Raw genomic sequence first — 25,148 nt, forward strand, 5'->3', positions numbered from 1 at the left:
CATTTGACTTCTTTGAAATATACAGTATTCTCCAGTTGATTTCTAGTCCCACTGCAATCATAAATCCTACACTGTGTTTGGCACTGTAAACAACTGGATAGAGGTATTTTTTCACACTTAACCCAAAAAGTTCAATTTTCGCTCTACAGAATGTTTGCCCATGTCTGCAATTTTAAAACTTAGTGCTGATACAAATTTGAACACTTTTAAAATAAAAAAAATGTGCATTTCTGAGGGCAGTGCACATATGGGAAGTTTCATTTTATTGGGGATTACCATGGAATTGAATTTCTTCTATCACTGGAATTTGTAAAAAAAAAAAAAAGTGAAAAACAGCATTATTATCAGTCATTTACTAAAGAAATTACACCACAAAGACTAACACTTATAAACTTCTACTAACTAGAGACCTTACATTTTTCACTGGTTACGTCCTAACTCATATTCCAATTACCTTTATAGAAAAGAATAGTAAAATCTATAATGAATTATGGAATGACAGTATCTAGGCACTAAAATTTGATTTGGTCACCAGCAATAAATTACATCTTAAGTATACACCATACTCGCAATACTAAAAATACTGCAATGAAAAATTCAGATAAAAAATATCCTGTATTTGTATGTCAATAATAAAAAGTACTCAGATGACCTTAACTAATTCAATTAGTGTTTCTGTTTTTCTGAATACTGCACATCTTGAATTCATGAGTCTGATCAAATTACCTAAATATTAAATTACTTCACAACCCAAAAGGGTCAAGTTTATACTTTACTACCTTAATTTCTACACAAAAAATCTGTCTAGTATATTTATGTATAAAAATAATGCTAATGGTTGCAAGTCAAGTTTCATGATACATGACTTGACACAAACTCCATAAATAAGGTCAGTTTTCTTTTCTTTTCAATTTCCCTAATATGGTGGTTGTGGATACCCCATTCCCTGGGAATTTGCATGCATCATCTGCTGCTGTTGCTGCTGCTGCTGTTGTTGTTGCTGTTGTTGTTGCTGCTGTTGCTGAACACTATTCAATGATAACTGAGACATAAGACCTCCTCCTTGACCTGGTCCACCAGGACCTGTCTGTGTGGCATTGGTAGGTCCCCCTGTTATTAGCATGCGCTGTCTCATTATACTATTAGTCCCGGGACCTATATTTTGCTGTCTTGTTCCCATATTCTGTCCACCTCCCATGGCCTGCTGATTCGCCATTGTTTGGCCTGAATTCATGGTTTGCTGACCAGGACCTATAGGCTGCATACCAGCCCGTGAATAGCCTTGATTTCCAGCCATCATACCCATGGTTCCATTAGCATTTGGTGCCTGTGAGAAAATTAGATTATGAAAATAACTGTTATGCAATTTCCAATATGTACATCCTAAACCTAAAACACAAATCCTGTCTGGTGTATATATGACAATTTCTAGGTAAATTGTATTTTTCCTAACATACTTACCACATCCCAAACGATAGAAGTACTCTTATCACGTGTCCCTACCGACCAGAGATTACCTCCCCACAGCCCCCAACTCCCAATCCCCCAGATCCCCTCGCACCTGCGAGGCCTGATCTTCCTTTATTTCCTTGGAATGTCCCAAGGGGTATGCTAGGTCTAGCCTTCCATGTCAACACCAGCCATTAATCTCTGGTCTCAGAAAAAGTGGCATATGAAACAAAAAGGGTCTATCAAGTTGAAGGATGGGGGGGGGGGGCAGTTACTTTATTGGGATGTGGTAAGTATGTTAGGAAAAATATAATTTACCTAAAAATTGTCATTTGTTCCAACGCGAATACTTCCCGGGTCCCAAACGAGATATATATATATATATATATATATATATATATATATATATATATATATATATATATATATATATATATTATACATATATATATATATATATATATATATATATATATATATATATAAATTTAGTATATCCTTTTAATGAGCTGTAAGAATTTTTCAAGTGCTAAGGTAATTTAGAGATGACCAGATAAGTACCACTGGTGCTGATTAAGAGGCAGTTTACTGTACCTAGTTATATAGATTTTTGTCTGATGATGTGCAATACCTGAAAGGGGAAAATTAAGAAAGACTGACCTGAATAAACTGTGGCCGCGGAACCATCGGTGACTGCAAATAACCTGTGGGCTGTTGCTGTCTCATTCCCATCATGTTGGGATTACCCTGATAACCACTTTGGTAACCTTGCCCCATCATGCCAGGCCCTCCTGGACCTCCAGGAACTGAAGCTCCACCAGGACCTGGTCCTTGACTCATCATCTGACCACTAGCCATAGAAGTTTGATATGAACCATACTGTCCCATACCACTCTGACCTGGGCCCTGAGGTCCTCCAGGAGGAGGCCCACTGGGACCTGCAGTTCCCATACCAGAATACATTTGTCCTTGGCCTGGCATTCCTTGAGGCATACCCGCTTGCATTGTTCCAGTGCCACTATACATGGATCCTTGTTGTTGTGCTTGGATAGTTGGTCGCAAACCTGCCCTACAATCAAAATTAAACATTAAATTATAACAAAAGATTTAAAGCTTTTTGGTAGCATAAAAATAGGAAATAATTGACCCTTTAGTTTCTACTGTTGCCAAAGAATCATATATATGTACAAATTCCTGTTTAAGTTAACATAACTTATCACAAATTTTAGTCTAGTCTACTGATAAGCCTACGCCTATAAAAATAACAACAATGTTCACAAGTGTCAAATGAAGCAACTTTCCTAAAATTATGAAAATATTTCTAGAAGAAATATTAAAACTGGATATATAAATGACACATCAACCTCAAATTCTAATACTGTATACTCTTTAGCTGTTTGCAATAGTGAAAAATAAAACATTTGAGAACTTATTTCCTTATATTTGTTATTCTCACACAATAACATATTCATATATGCAATATCTGTTCATCTTAATTAAAACTAAAAACTTATTATTAGGTAGAAATATAATGTTACACTTAAACTAGCAACTAACATTTCTTGGCTGATAGCATCAGTTTATTTTTCATAAAAATGGGCCCATGGGGTCTACATCACAAATGGGAGACAGATTGGAAAAGTTTTTATTATTTTAGTTAGAGGGTTAAAGTAATATGGGGTTCTCAAAACTGGGTGCCAGTGTAGCTTATATCCTATCCATTCTTCTTGTTCCAACCAAGTGTAGCTTGTATCCTACCCAAGTTTTGGTGGGGAAAATTTACTGAGGAATCTATAAATAATGGTAAAACTAACATTTTCTTATCTATACATTATTCTCTTGGATGCATAATAAATCCATGGAAAATTACACAAGATATGACAATTTGTCCTAAATTGTATTTTTCCTAGCTATACAAACCCGTAATCATTTAATATAAGAATTCACTTACAGTGCAGCTGAAACAGCTGAAGAGAAAGAAAAAAAGCAGTTGTGCTGATTGGTTGGCTGGCGGTATGGGGCGGAGCTTAGCTCCGCCAGCTCACTTTCCTCATTCAAACGCTTTATGCTCAATGTGGAACATGAGAGGGGTGGTAGAGGCAGGCATTTATATTAAATGATTACAGGTTTGTATAGTTAGGAAAAATACAATTTCGGACGAACTGTCATTTGCTCCAACGCGATATACAAACCTCGTAATCATTTAATATAGGAAGACTCACTGATTGGTGGTAGGTCTGCCTTTGCTGCTTGTGAACAGCTAACTGCCCGGATATAGACCTGGTTTCGAATGAGAGGTGAGGACTAAAACCACCTACCCCTGTCTCTCGACCCGACATCATGATGGTGGGGTCTGAGAGACTGGGAGCCAGGTCGCGCGATGGGTAAGAACATCGCACGACCTGAGACCGTGAATGTAAGAGAAACTCGACCCTAGGGTCACAGTGACTGGATGAACCTCTATAACCAATAGGCAAAGGGTTTATACATCCACCGTCTTCCCTGCCTAGCATAAGACAGGGGGAGAATACCTGTAAACAAACTCTAGCAATCTTACCTGGGAAGACTTGTCTTGATGTATGGGACTCCAAGGGTGGAGACAGAGAGAAAGGAGGGGCACATGCACACTGCCAAACATACCATAAAAATCAAGACAAGAGACTTCCACAGGGCCAAGAACAATGGTTTCCAAGGACTTGTGCGTAAACTCCCTCAAGTAAAAGGCCGTAAAGGTGGTCTGGCGTTTCCCAACCCCAGCCTTCAGCACTTGGCCCACTGCCAGATTTCTCTTGAAACCGAGTGTGGGGGCAATGCCCCTGATCTTGTGAGCTTTAACCCTCACTGGTGCTTGGCCTCTTGAGGAAGTCTCATACGACTTGCGGATGGTTTTACGGATCCAGAAGGATATCGTGTTCCTCGACACCTCCCTCTTGGCTCTGCCAGTGCTAACGAATTCGTGGACATTCAGGTCTGAAATGCCGAAGACACCTGACGGGTCAGAGAAGCTTTTCACCTGAACTGCCACTCTCCGCATCTGGTAAGGATGGAATAGTGAAGGCCTCAAACCTAAGATCGTGGGTTCTGAGTCTTGGCCATGAACTCTGGCACAAAACTCAAGGAGATCTCCTTCCAACCCTCTGTGTGAGTGACATTACAAGAGAGGCCATGTAACTCCCCGACTCTCTTCGCTGATGCTAAGGCTATCAGAAAAACAGTCTTAAGGATCAAGTGCCTGTCTAAGGCACAGCTCAAGGGTTCGTACGGAGCACGAGTAAGAGACCCGAGAACTAGAGTGACATCCCACTGGGGAACTCGAAGTTCCCTCGGGGGACACGACTGTTCGAAGCTCTTAATGAGCATAGAAATCTTGAGGGCATTGGAGATATCTATGTCCTTCAGACGGAACACCATTGCAAGGGCAGACCTGTACCCTTTAATGGCAGAAACCGAAAGGAGCTTATCTATGCGAAAAAAGACTAGGAAGTCTGCGATATGAGTCAGAGAGGCTCTGACCGGAGAGATACCCCTTCCACTACACCAATCACAGAAGACCGACCACTTCCTCTGGTAGACTGAGGAGGAGGACCTTCTAAGGTACCCTGACATCTCTCTCGCAGCGAGTCGCGAAAAGCCTCACGTTCTGAGGAGATGCTGGATAGTCTCCACGCGTGAAATCTGAGCGACTGCACCGCCTGGTGGTAACTGCTCGACAAGGGTTGCCGAAGGAGACTGGGCCAGTGTGGTAACTCTCTTGGTGCCTCGACCAGGAGTGACCACAGATCGGGAAACCACTCCATGCGTGGCCATAGCGGAGCAATGAGAGTTATCCTGAGTCCTAGGGTTACCAGGACCCGGGACAGGACAGCGCGAAGCAAGCAAAAGGGAGGAATCGCGTAGCAATCCGGTCGATCCCGAGCATGTTGCAGTGCGTCCTTAAACGCAGCCCCGGGATCTGGTACTGGAGAGCAAAAGACGAGAAGCTTGGCGTTGTGCCGTGTTGCGAATAGGTCGATGCATGGTTCTCCCCAGAGGTCGAGTACTCGACTCGCTACCCAAGGATGAAGAGATCATTCTGCCCCTATTACCTGGTTTCTGCAACTTAGGGCATCTGCCAGAACATTTCTCTTGCCTGGAATGTACCTGGCTGACAAGGTTACGTGTTGACTCTCTGCCCACAGAAATACCCGCCTCGTCAACTGCTGCAAGGGACGTGAGAGCGTGCCCCCATTGCCTGTTGAAGTACGCAACCACACACGTATTGTCGCTCATCAGCACTACCGAGTGCTCTTGAGACTGCCATCACTTCCAGCATGTTGATGTGCAGGTATTTCTCCTTTTCCGACCACACACCTGACATGACTAGGTCCTCCAGGTGTGCACCCCAACCTTCCGTGGACGCGTCTGTGAACAGACGGAACTGAGGTGGAGGAGGGTTCATGCGAAACCTTCTCATGAGGTTCTCGTTTAGCCACCAAAGGAGATAGTCCCTTACCTCGCGTTCCATGAGAACCGGACGAGAGGGAGAATCGGTGGCCGCCGACCACTGCTCCTTCAGACACCACTGAAGGGAGAGGAGATGGATCCGCCCAAAAGAAACAAGCTTCTCCAGCGAGGAGAGGTGATCTAGAAGAGCTTGCCACTGGAGGGCTGGAAGTTGTTCCTGCGACAGGAAAGCCTGCGCAACCTCTCTGAGTCTGCTGATCCGTTCTTCCGAGGGAAAAACGCTCGCTGCTGCCGAGTTGATCAGTATTGCCAGATACTTCACCCTCTGATTGAGAAAGAGGTTCGACTTCTCGTAGTTCACCACAATCCCCAGATCACGACAAACTGCCAGAAGCAATTCTCTTTCGTGAATCAACTGCTCCTACGAGGGAACGAGAATCAGCCAGTCGTCGAGGTACATCAGTAAGCGGATGCCCCTCGAGTGGGCCCAAGCTGCTACCATCGTGAACACTTGCGTGAACACTTGGGGAGCTGTGCATAATCCAAAGTACAGGACTTTGAACTGGTACACCGTCCCCTGGATGGTGAATCGGAGGTACTTTCGAGACGACTAATGAACTGGTACTTGAAAGTACGCGTCCTTCAAGTCTATCGAAATCATGAAGTCGTACTGCCTGATGGCTAACAGCACAGCGTGAACTGTCAGGATCTTGAACTCAAGTTTGCTGAAAAAACTTGTTCAATGGAGAAAGGTCGATGATGGGTCTCTAACCTCCTGTCGTCTTCTTGACAAGGAAGAGACGACAGTAGAACCCTGGTGACTGATCGTGCACAACTTCTGGTGCATCCTTCTCCAACATTTCCTGGACTTATGCCTCTAAGGGTAGAGCCTTCAGAGATGTTGGAGCGTACGTGTGGAACGCTATTGGAGTTGAGGATGGGGGAGGTGGCGATGAAGCATGAATAGAAGCTTGTACCCTTCACAAAGGATCAACACTACCCATTCCTCGGCCACGAGGTTCTGCCACATCGCCCAATGGCGCGATAGGCATCCCCCTACCTTCAGCAGCATGGGAAGGGGAAAGCCAAGCTCAGCGTTTCCCTTTCCCTCGCTTGCCCCTGTTCTTTCCACGACGTGGAGGAGCTCCCGAGGAAGGCTGAAAGGTTTGTTTGGGAGCAGAGCACTTCTGAACAGGAGCAGGTCTCGGCTGCACAGGAGCAGCAGGAGCACGACCAGCGGTGCCCTTGCTACTTACCGTAGGCTTGGCCTGACTCGGCCTGGCCACGGATGGTTTCGAATGACCAGGTCTCTTGAAACTCACAGCCTGTGCCTGGTGGATAATGGAGTCTTTCGAGTCGAGGCTCTATTTATCCTGCGCGGCCCGAACTTCCTCTGGTGGAAAGAGAAAAAGTTGCAGCTCTAATAGGAGCATTCCTGAGTCCCAGGGCCTCTTCTGAACCAATCTGTCTCGCCAAACGAGCGGCTACTGCCTCGCGTTTTTTGCGGATCAGATTGGCATACTGGGTAGCAAGTTGGTCCAAGAGAAAAGCAACAGCTTTCCCACCAGACAAAGCTAGGTTCCTGTACTGCTCCAGGTGTTCGGGGGTAGCAACGGAAGAAGAGGTCTTGGGTTTTTCTCCTTTCGAAGAAACCTTCGAAGGAGAAATATCCCGTTTGGCCTTCTTCTTCCGTCGTTGCGAAAACCTCTCCCACTGGGAGGTAGACCACTCCCTACACTCACCACAACTGTTATTACTATCACACCGTTGGCCCCTACAGGAAGGACAAGGGGCGTGAGGATCGGTCTCGACCGCCGACATGAATGTTCCACAGGGGCGGTCGGGAAATCCAAGGCAGGTGCGCATAATTGCAGAGGCCAACTTCACAAAAAGAACTAGAAAAAGAAAAAGAAAAAAGCATTAAAGGGCAGCCAAATGACTGCGAGAATGAAAGCGGACACGTCAGACTACCATCCGAGCCGAAAGCAAAGTGAGCTCAAGCACAGGTGTGTGTGAGGGGGGGGGGGGGGGTAACAAGCTACTCTCACCTACCCCGCTAACTAGCGGTGTGGGTAGTAAACCTGCGTTAAAAATCAATGGCTCGTCATTTCAGCTACGCCGAAAGTAATATGAGAAATTCGAAGATAATTTGTATTTTTCCTTACTATACAAACCTTAGGCATTTAATAGGGGTATTACTTTCGGCGTAGGTGAAATGACGAGCCATTAAAATTTAACGAGGGTTTACTACCCACACTGCTAGTTAGCGGGGGTAGGGGAGGGTAGCTTGCTACCCCCCCCCCCTCTCTCACATACACCTGTGCTTGAGCTCACTTCGCTTGAAGGTAGGACTTCAAGGGGGATAGGGCTGGCGGGCAAGTTTGGTTAAATTGCTAAGGTTTGTATAGTTAGGAAAAATACAAATTATCTACAAATTTGTCATTTGTTCCATAACTGGAATACAAACCACGCTATTTAATAGGGGTGACTCACCCATTAGGAAGGGTGGACGTCCCTGCCAGTCTGGCTTTTTGGCTTTGCCCAGGGGCTCATTATTTGAGTATGTAAGCATCCAAGAAATAAGGAGTCCCTGCACCTCGCTAGAATCTTGCTAGGCAAGGACTGCGGCCTACGCAAGCTGTGTGTGAAGGTATGAAGAAGTGTGACTAGTCCTAGGAAGTTGTTCTGAAGTTCTTTAGATGGAAACTTGTAGACTAGGACTTTCCCAATATCACCTTGTCAGGGTATGGGGACGTAACAGTATCAATCATAATACTAGGAACACAAGGAAGCATGGTTTACCTACAGTGGTTTGACGTCAGCTATGCAGAGAACACAGGATGCTGCTTTCCCCAAGAGAGGGGATGATGAAGAAAAGAATAAGGGCCAGTCAAACCTTTTCATTCATGCAGACTAAAACTGGGTAACAATGCCCTCAACCTTCTGCTACTTGTCCAAAAAGGAGCTTGATGTTTTAAACCAGCTGTTGTGCAGCCACCACAGGGCCGATAGAGAACGTATCGAGCCTCCTGTGGGTCACATCTTGCAGGGAGAGGGCTGTGAATGTTTTTTGATGTTTCTACACCCCCACTTGAAGAACCTGCTTCACTGAGAAATTTCTTTTGAAGGCCAGGGACGTAGCTATTCCCCTGACATCATGTGCTCTAGGGCGACGTGACGGAGGAGGATCTGGATTCAAAGCCAGGTCAATGACCCTACGAATCCATGCAGAGACGGTGTTCTAGGTGACCCTCCTCTTAGTCCTTCCTGTGCTGACGAATAGTGCTGGCACATGAGGACGGACTGCAGCTGTTCTTTTGAGGTATAGCCTCAAGCTCCTTACTGGGCATAGTAAGAGATGGTCTGGGTCATCTGCTACAGAACGGAGACTAGAAATCCGGAAGGAGTCAAATCGAGGATCCACCACTCCAGGATTCTGAGTCTTAGCAATAGACTCAGGGACGAAGCTGAACGTTACCTTCCCCCATCCCCTTGAATGGGCGATGTCATACGAGAGACCATGAAGTTCACTGACTCGCTTGGCCGAGGCCAAAGCTAACAGGAATACCGTCTTCCAGGTTAGGTGGCGATCTGATGCCTGGCGTAATGATTCATAAGGAGGTCTCTTTAGAGACCTGACAACTCGAACCACGTTCCATGGGGGAGGTCTCACTTCCGACTGAGGGCAGGTAAATTCATAACTACGTATGAGTAGGGAAAGTTCTAGCGATGAAGAAATGTTCATTCCTTTCAGCCTGAAAGCTAGACTTAAGGCTGAGCGATAGCCTTTCACTCCCGAGACTGAAAGGTGCATTTCTTCACGCAAATACACGAGGAACTCCGCTATTGTTGGAATAGTGGCATCGAGTGGAGAGATACCACTTCCACGACACCAACCACAGAAGACTTTCCACTTTGCCTGGTAGACTGCTGCAGAAGACTTTCACAGGTGTCCAGACATCCTGACAGCAACTTGTTGCGAAAATCCTCTCTCAGAGAGGAGATGCTGGATAGTCTCCAGGCGTGAAGTCGTAGTGAACCTACGGTTTTGTGGAAGATGTTGGCATGTGGTTGTTTGAGAAGATTGTGTCGTGGAGGAAGTTCTCTTGGTAGCTCCGTTACGAGTTACAGAAGGTCCGGGAACCATTCCGTGTGATGCCATAGCGGAGCTATAAGGGTCAATGAAAGATTGACCGATGTTCTGGTTTTGTTGAGTACCCTCCTCATCGGACAGAACGGGGGAAAGGCGTAAACGTCGATGTTGTCCCACCGTTGTTAGAAAGCATTTTCCCAGAGAGCCTTGGGGTCTAGGACTGGCGAACAGTACAGCGGGAGCCTGAAGTTCAGGGCCGTTGCGAAAAGATCCACAGTCGGGGAACCCCACAAAGTCAGGACTTTGTTGGCTACTAGATGATCCAAAGAGCACCTGGTACTCACTATCTGAGATGCTCTGCTCAGATTGTCGGCGAGCACATTCCTTTTGCTTGGAATGAAGCGTGTCGATAGTAGTATCGAGTGGATTTCGGCCCATCTCAGTATCTCTACTGCTAGGTGGGATAGTTGCTGCAAAAAAGTACCTCCTTGTTTGTTGATGTAGGCCACTACTGTGGTGTTGTCGCTCATCACCACCACAGAGTGACTTGCCAGGTACTGTTGGAACTGTTGAAGGGCCAGGAAGACGGCCTTCATCTCTAGGAGATTTATATGGAGATACTTTTCTGACTCTGACCAAAGGCCTGAGGTCGTGTGGTGCCGCACGTGGGCCCCCCAACCTTTCTTTGAAGCATCCGAAAACAGCATCAAATCCGGGGGGAGGACGAGAAGATCCACTCCTTTTCGTAGGTTCTCGTCTGCCACCCACCACTGGAGGTTCATCAGTTCCGCAGGTCCCATGGGGATCTGGACGTCCGGGATATCGTAACCTTGATTCCACCGGGACTTCAGTCGCCATTGGAGGGATCTCATCCTGAGGCGACCGTTGGGAACTAGACGAGCAAGCGATGAAAGGTGACCAAGGAGACGTAACCACGATTGGGCTGGAAGTTCTTCTCGTCTGAGAAAAGGACTTGCGACCTTCCTCAGTCTTGCTATCCTGTCGTCTGATGGGAAGGCTTTGTGGAGATTGGTGTCTATAAGCATGCCTAGGTATACCAGTTTTTGAGTGGGAAGCAGTGAGGACTTCTCGAGATTTACCATGATCCCCCGATCTTGGCAAAGTCTCAGAGGTTTGTCTCGGTGTTGAAGAAGGGATGATACTGAGTCTGTTAGGATTAACCAGTCGTCCAGACAACGGAGAAGATGGATGCCAATCCTATGTGCCCACGATGATATTAGGGTGAACACTCTGGAGAAAACTTGAGGTGCTGTGGAGAGACCGAAGCACAGCACCTTGAACTGGTACTTTTTGTTGTCTAGGCTGTATCTAAGTACTTCCTTGAAGACGGATGGACTGGGATCTGGAAGTACGTGTCCTTTAGGTCCAGTGTACACATGAAGTCTTGCAGTCTTACTGCTAGTCTGACCGTGTCCGCCGTCTCCATGCTGAATGGAGTGTTTGACAAACTTGTTCAGAGCTAAGAGGTTGATGACTGGTCTCCAGCCTCCAGACCCCTTCTTTACAAGAAAGAGTCGAATGAAGAAGCCTGGAGATTCGTCGAGGACCTCTTGGAGAGCGCCCTTCTTCAACAGGGTCTGGACTTCTACCCGAAGGGCTTGCCCCCTTGCCGATCCCATGGCAAGGGAGCTCAATGACACTGGATTCATCATCAGGGGAGGAAGAGATGTTATGAACGGGACGCAATATCCTTGACTGATCACGGAAATTGTCCAGGAATCGGCCCCGAGTTGCTTCCACCTGTCTGAGCAACTTTGTAGGCATCCTCCCCTTGGTGGACATGCAGGGGGACTGCCTATCCTAGCGTTTGCGGCCTCAACTGCTCCCTCTAGGATTCTTGCCTCCCCTGGAGGACATTTTGCCTTTCCTATCTTTGACCACGGTCTTCGCTGCTGTCAGCGTTTTAGCGGTCTTGGTTGGACGGGACTGCTGTGGTGCTGGAGGCTTATAGGGCTTAGATGTTGAAGCCCTATAAAGGAGGGAGTCTTGATGAGACTTCCTCCACCTCTCAGTGGCCTGTTCCACATCCTTAGGCTCAAACAGGATGGATCCCTCTAAAGAGGAATGTCTGAGCCTAATGATCACAGTGCTAGGGACCTTCTGATGGAATCTCTCAGCTACCGCATCCCGACGTTTCAGGATGGTGTTTGCCCACAAGTTCGAGACTTGGTGGGCCAGAAACTCGATCGTGTGTGTACCCGAGAGAAGGAAAGTCGCCACAGCTTTCCAAGATACCTAAAGTCCCCAACCAGATGTCGAGCCACAAAGTGGCTTGCATAGCAAACTTCGCAACTTTCTCCTGGTTAAGGATCTCGGTTGCCGAGAATGAGACCTGCCGGTTGGAGAGTCTCTCAAGAGGGACTCCCCTGGTAAGCTCTTCCAACGAGTGGTGAAGCGAAAGAGCTAAATAAGGCTCCTCAAGGATCTCGAAGTACCTTCTCTGCTGTACGCGAGGAGGTGGAAGGAGCTTGTTGGTGGCACTGGAAAGATTGGAGGAGGACATCTCGGAGAGCTGTACAGTGATCTTGTCCCAGGTACTCTTAACCCCCTGAGATCAGGGCAGAGCTGCACTGGCCTTGGAGGGTTTCTGAGTACCAAATACATGGTCCAAGACCGTGTCCTTGCCCTCTCAAGGAGGGATCTCTGGATCGGAAAACCCGTTGAGAGCCCTCATTAGAGTCAGAACTTGCCAAAACGCATGTTCTGACTCTTGCTGTTCTCCTCCTGACGTAGGACTTGCAGCGAAGTCTCCTGTCCCCAAAGGCTCTTCTTGGGGAGAGTCGCGGACGTTCTCCGAGTGGCTAGTTGGCTCCGTCCTGGTCCTTATAGAGGACTTTGGTAATGTCTTAAGAGTCCTTAGATTCCTTCCTGGGAAGGATGTAGGACTCTAACATTGACGAAGATAGCAAGTTCCTTCCAGTCCCCACCTGGGAAGACACTTCAGCGCGATGGGGGAAAGTCTCACCTCACGTGATTCCTCTGAGGACGGGAAATCTTCGCCCGACAGGGAAGGAGAGAAAGTCTGGGGAACAGAAGGAACCTGCCTTGAAGGCTTACGTGGAGTCAATTTAGCCCATGGAGAAGTTACCGCGTCTGGAACTCCTCTTTCCCTATTCAAAGGGGTAGAAACAGCCAAGGATCTGTGACCTAATTCAGAGAAAACACGCTTGAAAGCATGCGTAATGGCTCTGATTAGTGCACCGAACCAGGGCTGTTGGCTGACAGACGCGCTTTCAGATATACCCTTTTTAGTGACAGGAATTGAAGGATCCTTGGGAGGAGTTCTCATTGGTGGGTTCGCCTGGAAAGGCTTAGGGATCCTGGACCCCTCTAGATGTTTCCCTTCCGCCACAATGCGCGCTGTTATGCGCTTGCGGGGAGGGGAATGAGGCGATGGCGACCTTGCCGTGCGTAGCTCAGCAGTCTCGCGTGTGGGAGGATATTGACGCTCGCGTGGGGGAGCGTAATGGTGCTCGCGTGGGGGAGCGTAATGGTGCTCGCGCGAGGGAGAATACTGAGAATCGCGCGCGGGAGACTGATGGCACACGGGAGCCCATGCAGGAGACTGTAGGTACACAGGAGCGCGTGGGGGAGACTGTTAACGCGCGCGCGGGAGAGTATTCACGTGGATCAGGACGTTGAGTGCGCGGGCGCGCGGGCACGGGGGCGCGTGGGAGCGAGATCGCGTGAGCCTGAACCAGTCATAGGGCGCGCGCGCGCAGGAGAAACACCCCTGGCGCACGGGCGCGCAGTTGAAGCCTGTGCTGCTCGCGGGCGCGCGTCAGAATAAGGGCTCGCAACTGCAGGAGAGGATGGGCGAGGGCGCGCATGTATCCTCGTGGGTGCGTGCAGGCAATGGTGCATGCTGGCGTGATGGCGAGCGCTGTCGCGATTGCGAGAGCTGGCGCGATGGCGAGTGCTGGCGCGATGGCGAGCGCTGGCGCGTGGGAGAAGTCAACCTAGTTGACTTCCCAATAGCGCCCAGATCAGAAGATCTTGGGCGCGCAGGAGAGATGACTGCTGGACGTGGGCGCTGGCGCGCAGGAGAGCACTGGTGCGCGGGAGAAGTCAACCTAGTTGACTTCCCAATAGCGCCCAGATCAGAAGATCGTGGGCGCGCAGAAGAGATGACTGCTGGACTTGGGCGCTGGCGCGCGGGAGAGCACTGGTGCGCGGGAGATCGCTGGCGTGCAGGAGACTGCTGGCACGCAGGAGAGCGCTGGCACGCAGGAGAGCGCTGGCACGCAGGAGAGCGCTGGCCCACAGGAGAGCGCTGGCACGCAGGAGGTTGACAGCGCGCAGGTGACGGTTGGCGTGCAGCTGGGTGTGGGCGTGTCTGCTCAGGCAAAGTCTGGCGTGCAGGAGAACGTGGGCGCGTATGCTCATGAGTGCAAGCATAGCGCGTAGAAGAGCTGGGCTTCGGAAGGGATGCATGTGCGCGTTGGCACATACGCCCTTGATGCCCTGTATTAGGGTTTGTTGACGGGGCCTGACGTGCTACACAAGCATGAAAGTCAAGTTTCGTTGGTGCATAACGCGCATCTGGATCCAAGAAGGGTGACGGCAGGTCGGCAGGTCTGTCGGGTGGAAGGTCGACGTGTCCTTTGAAAGGACGACCTTCCACCGAAGGAGATCGCGAACGATCCGCAGAAAGGTCCAGGACCACAGGAACAGTCGGTGATCGATGACGAGGCTCCTCTGCGGGGAACTGCAACGAAGATGTTGAACTAAAGAGGCGCCTCCTCACCGCAGGTGAAGGAAGGCCTCTCTGGCGAAAAGGAAGGCGAGCCTTGCGACGAATGCAGCCTCTGGGGGCCGTGGGATCAGCAAGCTGACCTTCTGCAGTCCTCCGAAGAGGAGTCTCTGTTAGTGAACTCCCCCGAGGGAGAGAAACACCAGCAGCAGAAGAGACTGTTGGACTTAGTCAGCTACTGTAGGGTTTGAAGAGGCAGAGGTGATGGGTGATACCGCATTGGATACCTCTGACACCACAACGTCGACAATCGAGGCGGTGATTGCTTGACGGCGGCACCCAATCGGATGTAGTCAAGTAAGACCTCCTTGGAGGGCGAACCCTCGACCCCCAAGGAGGACCAAAGCTGGAAAAGAGGGATTAGCGACAAATCCTCCCCTGGGGGGAGAGGTGGAGCTGCTTCGCTAGGGGAAGCAACGCCATCTCTCAAACCCCGAGTTTGGTAAACAGTACAACGGCCTACGCTACCACTCGACAGTTTCTCGAAAGAGACCGACCGAGTGGGAGCTTCGGAAGAGGTTTGAGCAACGGAAGAAGAGGCCTTGGGATTTTCTCCTTTCAAAGAAACCTTCGAAGGAGAAATATCCCGTCTGGACTTCTTCTTCCGTCGCCGCGAAAACCTCTCCCACTGGGAAGTAGACCAATCCCTACACCTGTTATCGCTATCACACCGTTGGCCCCTACAGGAAGGACAAAGGGCGTGAGAATCGGTCTCGACCGTCGACATGAATGTTCCACAGGGGCGATCGAGAAATCCAGGGCAGGTACGCATAATAGCAGAGGCCAACTTCACACACAAAACTGTAAAAGAAAAAGCAAAAAATAATTAATGGCTGCCAATGACGGCGAGGATGAAAGCGGACACGTCTGACTACCATCCGAGCCGAGAGCAAAGTGAGCTCAAGCACAGGTGTGTGTGTGTGTGGGGGGGGGGGGGAGGGGGGGGGGTAGCAAGCTACCCTTCCCTAGCCCCGCTAACTAGTGGTGTGGGTAGTAAACCCTCGTTAAATTTTAATGGCTCGTCATTTCAGCTACACCGAAAGTAATACTGTACCCCTATTAAATAGCGTGGTTTGTATTCCAGTCACGGAACAAACCCCAATCAAATAGCGTGGTTTGTATTCCAGTTACGGAACAAATTTTTTTTGGGGGGGATGCCTGTATGGTTCCCAAGGCCCTCCTGCCTCCCTAGACTCAAGAAAAGAAGATTGTTACCAGGTGACAAACAAAAGCTAGGTAAGCGTCATCTTCAGTTATGGTGATGGTTCTTAGTGGATGATGTCATCAGTTAGGAAATAAATTCAGCATCCCAGGTCCTTTCATGAGTTCAATAGAGCCTTAATATCTTGGTTTCTCTTATAAAAAACGAGCATGTGCCTTGCACGTTGATACACTGGCACCATGGAGGGAAAGACATTACTTCTGTGGTATACCATATTAATGGATTACCTGTTCTAGCCAATACAGGAAAATCCATGGGTACCTCACAGGACATCCTAAAAATAGGTTTTCCTTAGTCAAGACCCCATATTTGAATAAAAAAGAGTAAATTGTACATGCAATGTTAGACTTACTTTGTAGGGCAGGAATGCAAAAGTCATGACTAAGGGCAAAACCCCTAATATGTTACAAATACTCCTATTTCCAATCTTTTCAAGTGATACTATCTTAAGAAAATTTAGAATATGAATATATAATGACTTACGTAACCAATATCTATAAGGCGCAAATATTTACAAATTATAAGAGTTAAAGCTATTTCAAATGAAAACACTATTTTTTCTGTAGGTGTATTCACCTGATCATTGTTGCCTGACGTGGCATGCTAGTCATAGCACCCGCTGGCATATTGGAGAACGGTTGATTAGCTGGCTGTCCTGTAATCATTGTAGGTCCACCTGGATGACGCTGTCCTAACATCTGACGGATAGCAACTCTGCTATGGGATATTTGAGGCTGAAACCTTGCACCAGCAGCTAAAAATAAAATAATTATTAAGATAAACTATAAATATCTAGAGTAATGAAATATAGAAAACAGATATTGTTTAGCTGAGAATATAAAAAACAATGGCTTGATAATGATGTACAAAATTCTTCGAAAAATACTGTAAAATACTGTAACTACTAAAAACTTATTTCTAAGCCTCACTTTTCATCAATTAGAAGCTAATGATAATATTTTATTCAATTTCCTGTTATGTAAAGATCTTAACTAAGCTTTAGAAATATAATTATGAAAAAAAAATAACTTATTCATAAAATACAATTCGATATGATATGCTGCTTGTGGTCCAGATAGTCGCAACACTTGGATGATAACTTCTCGCTGAATAAGTACGGGCATGAGCACAACATTGCAAGGAGTTGTCAAAATATTCAAAGACCATAAAGGAGATGAAGAATGAAACTTTGAATGCCAGCTGGAAGCAATTGTGTTCAGAAGCAGTAAACGGCAATATAGGATTCTCTCCCTGTGGAAATCCACCGCTACAGAAAATAAGACGCTGAGGCTAGTAAAATTTCTAGTAGATGATTTGATCAATATGAATATTGATGATGTTATTGACCTGATCAAGGGCAACTCAGATTCATTAACTGTAAATCTGACAGAGATGATGAAGTCAGCTTGTGAGGACAAAGAAGAACAAGAGGATCCATAATAATTAGCAGCCAGCCTATCACTAGAATGCCTTTCCACTCTCGCAAACATGGCAAAAGATTGGGACCCCCAGATGATTCATGTCTTCCAGTTCCAAAATACAAGCAACAAAGCTATGGAAATTTATAAAACCTCCTTACACAGAAGAAAAGTCAACACCAGCAACTTTACACAAAGAGCTTTTTTGAAGTCTGTAATTTGAGGCCCTTCTGCACTATTTCAGTATCATAAAAAGCTTTACTTTAGCAAAGGTTTAGCTCGTTGATTATAGTAGTTTTATTTCAGCCGTGACCAACTTGTGGAATGATCTTCCTAATCGGGTAGTTGAAACTGAAGAACTTCAAAAGTTCAAACTTTTATGTTGAACAAGGTGACACAAGTCATTTTATAATTTATATATGAAATATCTGTTTTGATGTTATTGTTTTTAAAATACTGTATTTCATTTTGATCGTTTATTGTTTCACATATCTTTTATTTGTTTCCTTTTTCCTTTCCTCATTGGGCTATTTTTCCCTGTTGCAGCCCTTGGGTTTATAGCATTTTGCTTTTCCAACTAGGATTGTAGCTTAGCTAGTCATAATAATAATAACAATAATAATAATAATAATAATAATAATAATAATAATAATAATAATGAAATGATAACACTACTACCTCTCCAGGATTTGTATTTGCTACAGCCTATGTAGTAGTAGTTTTTTTGGGCTCAAGCCATGTCGTCCTGATGGAAGCTTCCTATAGACAGCTTTCTAAGGGATATTTGGCTACAGTGATACTCCCAGAGAATTGACCATAGGTCTCCAGAATTCTAACTCCTGGCGCTAGTATCCTTAAAATTTCTCTTAAGGATATCGCATAATATCAGGGGACGTATATCTTGATACGACACATGGCAATCTTCACCCCGAATAGCGTTTTCCCTTCGAGGGGTAAGAGTGGCGAAATTGAAGGGGAGCCGTTACCAAGGTTACCCTTCCTCCCATACTATTATGAGGCTCCAAAATGGCGCTCATTCCTATTTTGGTAGCGATTATGCATGGTGTTCTCCCTGTTCATCTAGCATTCTAGATCTTTCTTTAGAGGATTTATCATGCATTCTCCAGCATCTTCTGCCTCTGGAAAGTTGAGTATTTAATCTTAACAGTGTATAATTTTTGGCTCCTTCACAATGAAATTAATATAATTTAATGTGTTTTATGGAGCATGGCCGGTCACCGGAGGCGCCATTTTGGGCGCTGTCGTTTGTCATGCATGCTTTATTTAGTCAGCAGAACGACTATCCCGGTATTTAGCTTTAATGAATTATAGCTATTTAGGCAAAATAATACTAGTTAAGATATAATCATGCAAACAATTTTCCTCTTCCTACATGTGTCGATCATATACGTTAGAGTCTCGGTGATATAGGTAGCTGAGATCTCTCCCTGCGCTAGGCTACCTAGCCTATGCGCTTTAGTATACAGTACTTTCAAACATGATCCCTGTTTACCCTCGTGTATCGTTTTATCAATTCAACAGGAGAAAGTATATCTCCTAGAATTATTTATATAACTCGATATTCGTCCCCTGCGGAGATTTAATGGTAATCCCTCATTCCCTCTGAGTGCCGCCATAGGCGACAACCCTATCTTGGTCTTGCCATAGAGTAGTACAGTCTGGCTTGACTAGGCAAGTGTTTTCTGTCTTCCCCCCCTTGCCGGTGAGTATCCCGGCTTGGGTTTTCGACAGTAACTCAGAGTATTCAGTCTTTATGCCGACGGCTTAGCTGACGGGTGAGTAGTCACTCCCCTGCCGGCTTACAGTTGCCGGCATAGGAAGCTTAGCTTTCCTAGTCTGCACCTGAAGTGGTAGTATAATGCCGCCACCTTCTCCCCTGCGGTCTAGAAGACAAGTCTTGTTTCGGCAGACCCTAGGCTGAAGAATCGACATTCTTCTGCCGCCTAGGATGGCGCCGATATTGAAACAAGGTTTCATCTATGTTTGGAAATGGCGGCAATCCTGCCGCCTTCTCCCGACATAACATACAAGACCCTTTCCCTGCCCCTCCCGTGATACCCGGGATGATGCCTAAAGTACTACCCATCCCACCCACCCATGAAAGACAATCCAGACTCAACCATTGGCCATCATGCAAGATGCCACGACGCGCTTTAAAATTAACTTTGATGGTTTATAACAAAGTAACAAACAGGAGGTAGGATGAAATATTTTGATAATACATGCACGAAGGTATTACAAAAACATTAGTATAGTTATGGGTTAGATTCTGAAACATTGTATTTGTGTCAACATAGCCGCACCATGGGACTGTAGTAAAATGACATTGCCGCATTTCTCTGGATAATAAGAGCATGTAATTATTGACGGGTAAGATGGAGTACAGTAATTTAAAAATTCTTTAAGTCAATTAAACTGAGCTTCAAATGAGTATAGAAATAAAAAACTATTAAAATTGTTTTTAAAATTTTTAATTTGATGAACAGTGTTTATTTGTTACAAACAAAGAAACACTACCATTAGCAATGATAATCATTTCTATGAACCTCCCCTGATTATAAATATTGCTTCTTCTCTGGAGGCTCTGTTTAATCTACACTTTCTCAAAAAAATTTAAAAATTTAAAAAAAAAATTATCTTTTTTTTCCCTAAAAAAGGAATGAAAATTCTAGTGGTAAGTGGTTACTAACAAGGAAATGAAAATTCTAGTGGTAAGAGGTTACTGACACACCAGTGTCATTTGCGCCTTGTACTTCAGTTCCTCAGTTGTCTTAGTGGTGATCAGACCTTTCCACATTGTTTGCTTATTATTGTGCATTACAATGTCTTCCCCTGGCATCATTACCAATACTGCATGGAGTGTGCATGGGAATTGTTTCTAGATCATGATTTGCATTTCCTTTGTGTATTGTGTTGGAGACAATACTGTGTTTGAATAACCGTTGTGAGGAATGGGCTCCGCTCACGGTACTTTTCGTGGGAAAATAAGTTTCAATGGTTGCCAATTAAGTAAACAGCTTAAAGCACAAAAGAAACTTGCAGTTAGTTCAGGGAAGAAGCCAGGGAAGACTAGGCTAGTTTATTATAGCAGGGATGGCGACGATAATGACACGCCTTCACTTTTAGACACTTCACATAATCCCCTAATTTTGGATAGTAATGAACTTCATAAGCTCTTAACAATGCCAGCTTCCTTTGTTAAAGTTCATTACTGTAGTCAAGTAAATCCTCTCTTAACAACGGCAATTTTGGGTCTACATAACCTGTTGTGAAACCTAAGCCAACTCACTCACCGAGTTGAGTCTTTCTTTCAGTAAGGCTTCTGAAAGTTTGCTGCACAGTAAAGACTTTAAAGCCTCTCACAGATCCTTCTGCTGCTAAACCCTTGCAGGCTGCAACCCTAGTCGATCTATAAAACAACTTGATTGTTAGACAGAACACTGAGTGGGTAGTCTGATGCTTATACCCATGCACTCGCTCAACACTTCAAATTACGGGTATGATAGAAAAAACTTATGGTGACTTAATGAAAACGAACAACTTAAAGAACTACAGTCACCCCTCACTCTTTGCGGGTGTTAGCTAACAGAGAAAGGGAAAAAAAGCAAGAGTCTGCGAATACTTCCTGCTCTAGGGTGGGTTAACTCCTAACCTAACTCCTCACTGGCCATTACACATGTGCTATCGGCTAACACACTAAGTACTGCCTAATATTGTTTTCACTTGATTTATATTACAGTAGAAGTATTGCATTAATGAATTAACATATTTCAGTAAGTGTACAGTACATGTGCCCATGTGTACAACATACTGAATACTAAAATCATTTGTGGAGAGGGGTTATTCCTTTTTCTTCCCCAGTGGTTAAAGGTGAGAGGAAAGAGCTAGCCCAGCAGCCTTTCCCATTAAAAGGAAAGTTTGTCCTCATTCTTCCATATTCATCCAATAAGAGTATTGAAGGGAGGGGAAAGGGGTATGAAGGAACCATATATGGTTGGCTAAATTTTTCTGTCGATACTTCCTAAATGAAAATATCTTTCTATTTAAAGACTGAGTAGGCTCACCTTATTGTGTCAACTATGATGTAGTTGATGATATGAGTAGATTCCTAGCTGTCTCAATGAAGACCCACTATCTAAGATAGTTTTGGGACTAGTCATCTTGTGAGCCTCTCTCTCTTTAGATATGTGACCATCATATACTTTTGGGGGAGGGAAGAAATAATACTCCTTTCCTAAGTGAGACATTATAATTGACTTTTTTAATTAATTTTTTATTACATGTGATTGGAAATAAACTCAACTGTGTCCGGGTCGAATGTGTTAACCTAGCCAACCATAAGTGGGGTTACAAATATTGTCGCTTTCACAGCGACTGTTTTTGATGATTAGGGCAGGGCTTGGGACCCTGAAAATTGTTCTTTTTGTTTGCTTTTGATCCATTATGTTTGGAATCCGGGTCCACTTGCAGAAGACAGGCAAAATTAAGGCTGTTTTTCTCCTTTCAATGTGGATGAAAGAATTTGCTAAGATCGCTGGGCCCACTGAGTATTTACCCAGTAAGGATCTTAAGGATCTCATCTGCTCTGCAACAACAGACACAGCAATTAGAAGTTTTGAAGATGGGGTTATGGCGGACCAGGCCCATTTCCAGGAAATAGATTTTTAGATTTTCGATCAGAGGACGCCCTAAACTCCAAAGAGGAGGTTAAGTCACCATGTAGTAATAGAAATACAGAAAGTGAGGCAGTTATCTTTTGATGAACTGAGGATTCAAGTGACAAAGCACAATACTACCAATGGTCTTCATTAGTCTGTTAGACTAAAAATGAATTAAAGCTATTTATGAGCAATGAGTTTGTTGTGAGTTAAAGGGATATTCAAAGATGCCAGAAGAAAAAAAGCATAATAAAATTGTACAGAAGTTAATATATAAAAAATTGAAATATAAAAGATATTTTGTAAATGTAAATAACAAACCAAAAACTCAAGACCAACTGAGTACAAATGAGTGTACACATACAAACAGCCACAATTTACAAAACCTTCAATATCAAATTCTCCAAGTATTTACTTTGGTTTTCAAAATGTCTTATAAAAGTAATATTACAAAAGTTTTCAACAAAAAGAAAATTCCAGGGGAAAATTAAGTAAACATGTGTAGAGAAAACATGTGTAGAGAAAACATGTGTAAGATAGACTATATTTACACTTCAACTCACCAAAAGTACTTTATCAGAAAAATAAGTAGAATTTAACAAGTGACTTCTTCTATCGTATTCATCTACAGCTTTATTCATTGCAAAATGTTATAAAATGGCTTTTATTTTAAAATAAACTTTTAAATGAACTTACCTGGTAGTTACATATATATACAGTAGCTTAATCCCGCCGATTCGTCGCGCGCACGGCAAAAATTCAAATTTCGCGGCAATCACCGTCAGGTGAGCAGGTGGTCATACCTGTGCGCCCTCTAACTAGGTAACTGGAACCATTTCCAACATTCCTCAGAAATTCCATGCCCCTGTTTTCAGAGGGGAGGAGGGAGAGACCTTTTATATATGTAACTACTAGGTAAGTACAGTATATTTAAAAATTTATTTTGAAATAAAAATACCATTTTTAAATATGTAACTTCCCTGGTAGTTACATATATATAGCTGATTGACACCATTGGTGCATTGGTGGCGGGTTAGAAAACCTCAACCCCGTCGGGAATTCGTATAATTATTAATAGCTACAAATTAGCTGTACCAATAATCTGGTTCTCACCTGATAAGGAAGCTGGCTTCATAGTTATCCTTCCTCATTGCCTGCATTCCTTAAGAGACTCAGCGATCCACCCAGGGGGCTGTAAAAATCTCTGTGGGGCTGCCACAAGGTCCTCGACCTTAACATGGCTAGACCTCCACCCTTGCTATCCTGGCATACCTGATAAGGAAGCTGGCTTCATAGGTATTTATGCCTCATTTGCTTGCATTCCTTGAGAGACTCAGCGATCCACCCAGGGGGCTGTAAAAGTCTCTGTGGGGCTGCCACAAGGTCCTCGACCTTAACGTGGCTAGACCTCCACCCTGCTATCCTGGCATAGCCATGGACAATGATTCTGACCACCTAATCAAAAATAAACTAAAAGCACACACCATAAAAACTAACTTGACTTGCATCCCAGACTGTGGAAGGCTGCAACAACCTTCACAGACAACCTGTGATACCAAGTTCAAGAAAAAGGCAAGGGTATATAATAAAAGGTTATAAGGTAGAAGCAGTAGTACCTTCTCCAACTACGACGCCGGAGGAGCAACAATCTTCATATTGGGTCTGTACCTCTTTAAGGTAGCAATCTGCGAAGATTGATTTACTTCGCCAGAATTTCGCCTCCAAAATTGACTTCATCGACTTATTGTGTCTATACGCCATAGAAGTCGCCAAAGCTCTAACCTCATTTGGTTTGACCTTAAGGATTGGAAAGCTTCTCTCCTCACAGTTCTGGTGAGCTTCCCTTATCAAATCCTTAATAATAAATGCCAGAGCATTCTTTGATAAAGGTAAAGAAGGGTTTTAAACTGAGCACCAGAGGTTATCTGCTTGTCCTCTCAGGTTTTTGGTCGCCTGAAGATAAAATTTTAGAACTCTCACTGGACAAAGGCCTCTCTCCTTGTCCTGCCCTACTAAGTGAGATAACCCTGGAATGGTAAAGGATCTGGGCCAAGGTCACGAAGGATTCTCGTTCTTGGCGAGAAAACCTAGCTGAAGGGAACAAATTGCATTGTCTCCATTGAAGCCCACCTTCTTACTGATGGCTTGCAACTCTCCTACTCTCTTGGCTGTAGCCAACGCAACTATGAATAGAGTCTTTTTAGTAAGATCCTTCCAAGAAGTCTTGTCGAGAGGTTCAAACCTGCTCGAGGTCAAATATGCCAGGACTACATCCAGGTTCCAAGAGGGGGTTGGTTTGTCCTTTCTCTTAGCGGTCTCAAAAGATCTAATGAGGTCCGAGAGATCCTTGTTTCCTGACACGTCAATATGTCTGTGACGGAAGACGGAGGCTAGCATGCTGCGGTATCCCTTGATGGTCGATACAGCCAACTTTTCTTTCGTTCGCAAATGTAACAGAAAATCTGCTATTTGGGTTAGAGAGGTACTGGAAGAGGAAAAGTTGCTAATCCTGCACCATTCTCTAAACACGTCCCACTTAGATTGGTATACTGTACCTTAATTGTGGACGTCCTCCTAGCTCTCGCGATAGCTCTTGCAGCTTCCTTCAAAAAGCTCTTCGCTTTTGCCAGCTTTTCGATAGTCAAAAGGCAGTTAGATTGAGAGCGGGGAGATTTTGATGGTACCTCTCTATGTGTGGCTGTCTGAGTAGATCGTTCCGACTTGGTAACGCTCTGGGGGTATCTACCAGCCACTCCATCACCTCTGCAATCCAAGGTCTCAAGGGCCAAAACGGAGCTATCAGGATCATGCGGGCATTGTTCGACTTCCTGAACTTTTTCAAGACTCTGTCCAGGATCTTGAACGGTGGAAAAGCGTACATGTCTAGTCCTTCCCACTCCACGAGAAAGGCGTCCACTGCCACTGCTTCCTGGTCTGGGACTGGAGAGCAATAAACTGTCTTCTGGGTAACGAAGAGGTCTATTGAGGGTTCTCCCCACAGCATCCAAAGGCTGGTGCACACCTCATGATGTAGGGTCCACTCTGTTGTGAGCACTTGTCTTCCTCTGCT

At 45.3% G+C, this 25,148-nt stretch overlaps 1 protein-coding gene across 5 annotated transcripts in view; it reads right to left on the reverse strand.

Moving 5' to 3' along the window:
* Positions 1-338: 338 nt before the first annotated feature.
* kto (kohtalo) overlaps positions 339-25,148 on the reverse strand; it is a 276,697-nt gene continuing 251,887 nt past the window's right edge. For all 5 annotated transcript variants that reach the window (XM_068346482.1, XM_068346481.1, XM_068346480.1 and 2 more), the window contains 3 exons: positions 16,558-16,735; positions 2,110-2,518; positions 339-1,327 (listed from right to left, as the gene is read on the reverse strand). In XM_068346482.1, the coding sequence (XP_068202583.1) occupies positions 917-1,327; positions 2,110-2,518; positions 16,558-16,735 (998 nt within the window). In that variant the 3' untranslated portion in view covers positions 339-916. The remainder of the gene's footprint in view (positions 1,328-2,109; positions 2,519-16,557; positions 16,736-25,148) is intronic.

This window comes from Palaemon carinicauda, chromosome 22 (genome assembly GCF_036898095.1).
Source record: "Palaemon carinicauda isolate YSFRI2023 chromosome 22, ASM3689809v2, whole genome shotgun sequence".
NCBI classification, from domain to species: domain Eukaryota; kingdom Metazoa; phylum Arthropoda; class Malacostraca; order Decapoda; family Palaemonidae; genus Palaemon; species Palaemon carinicauda.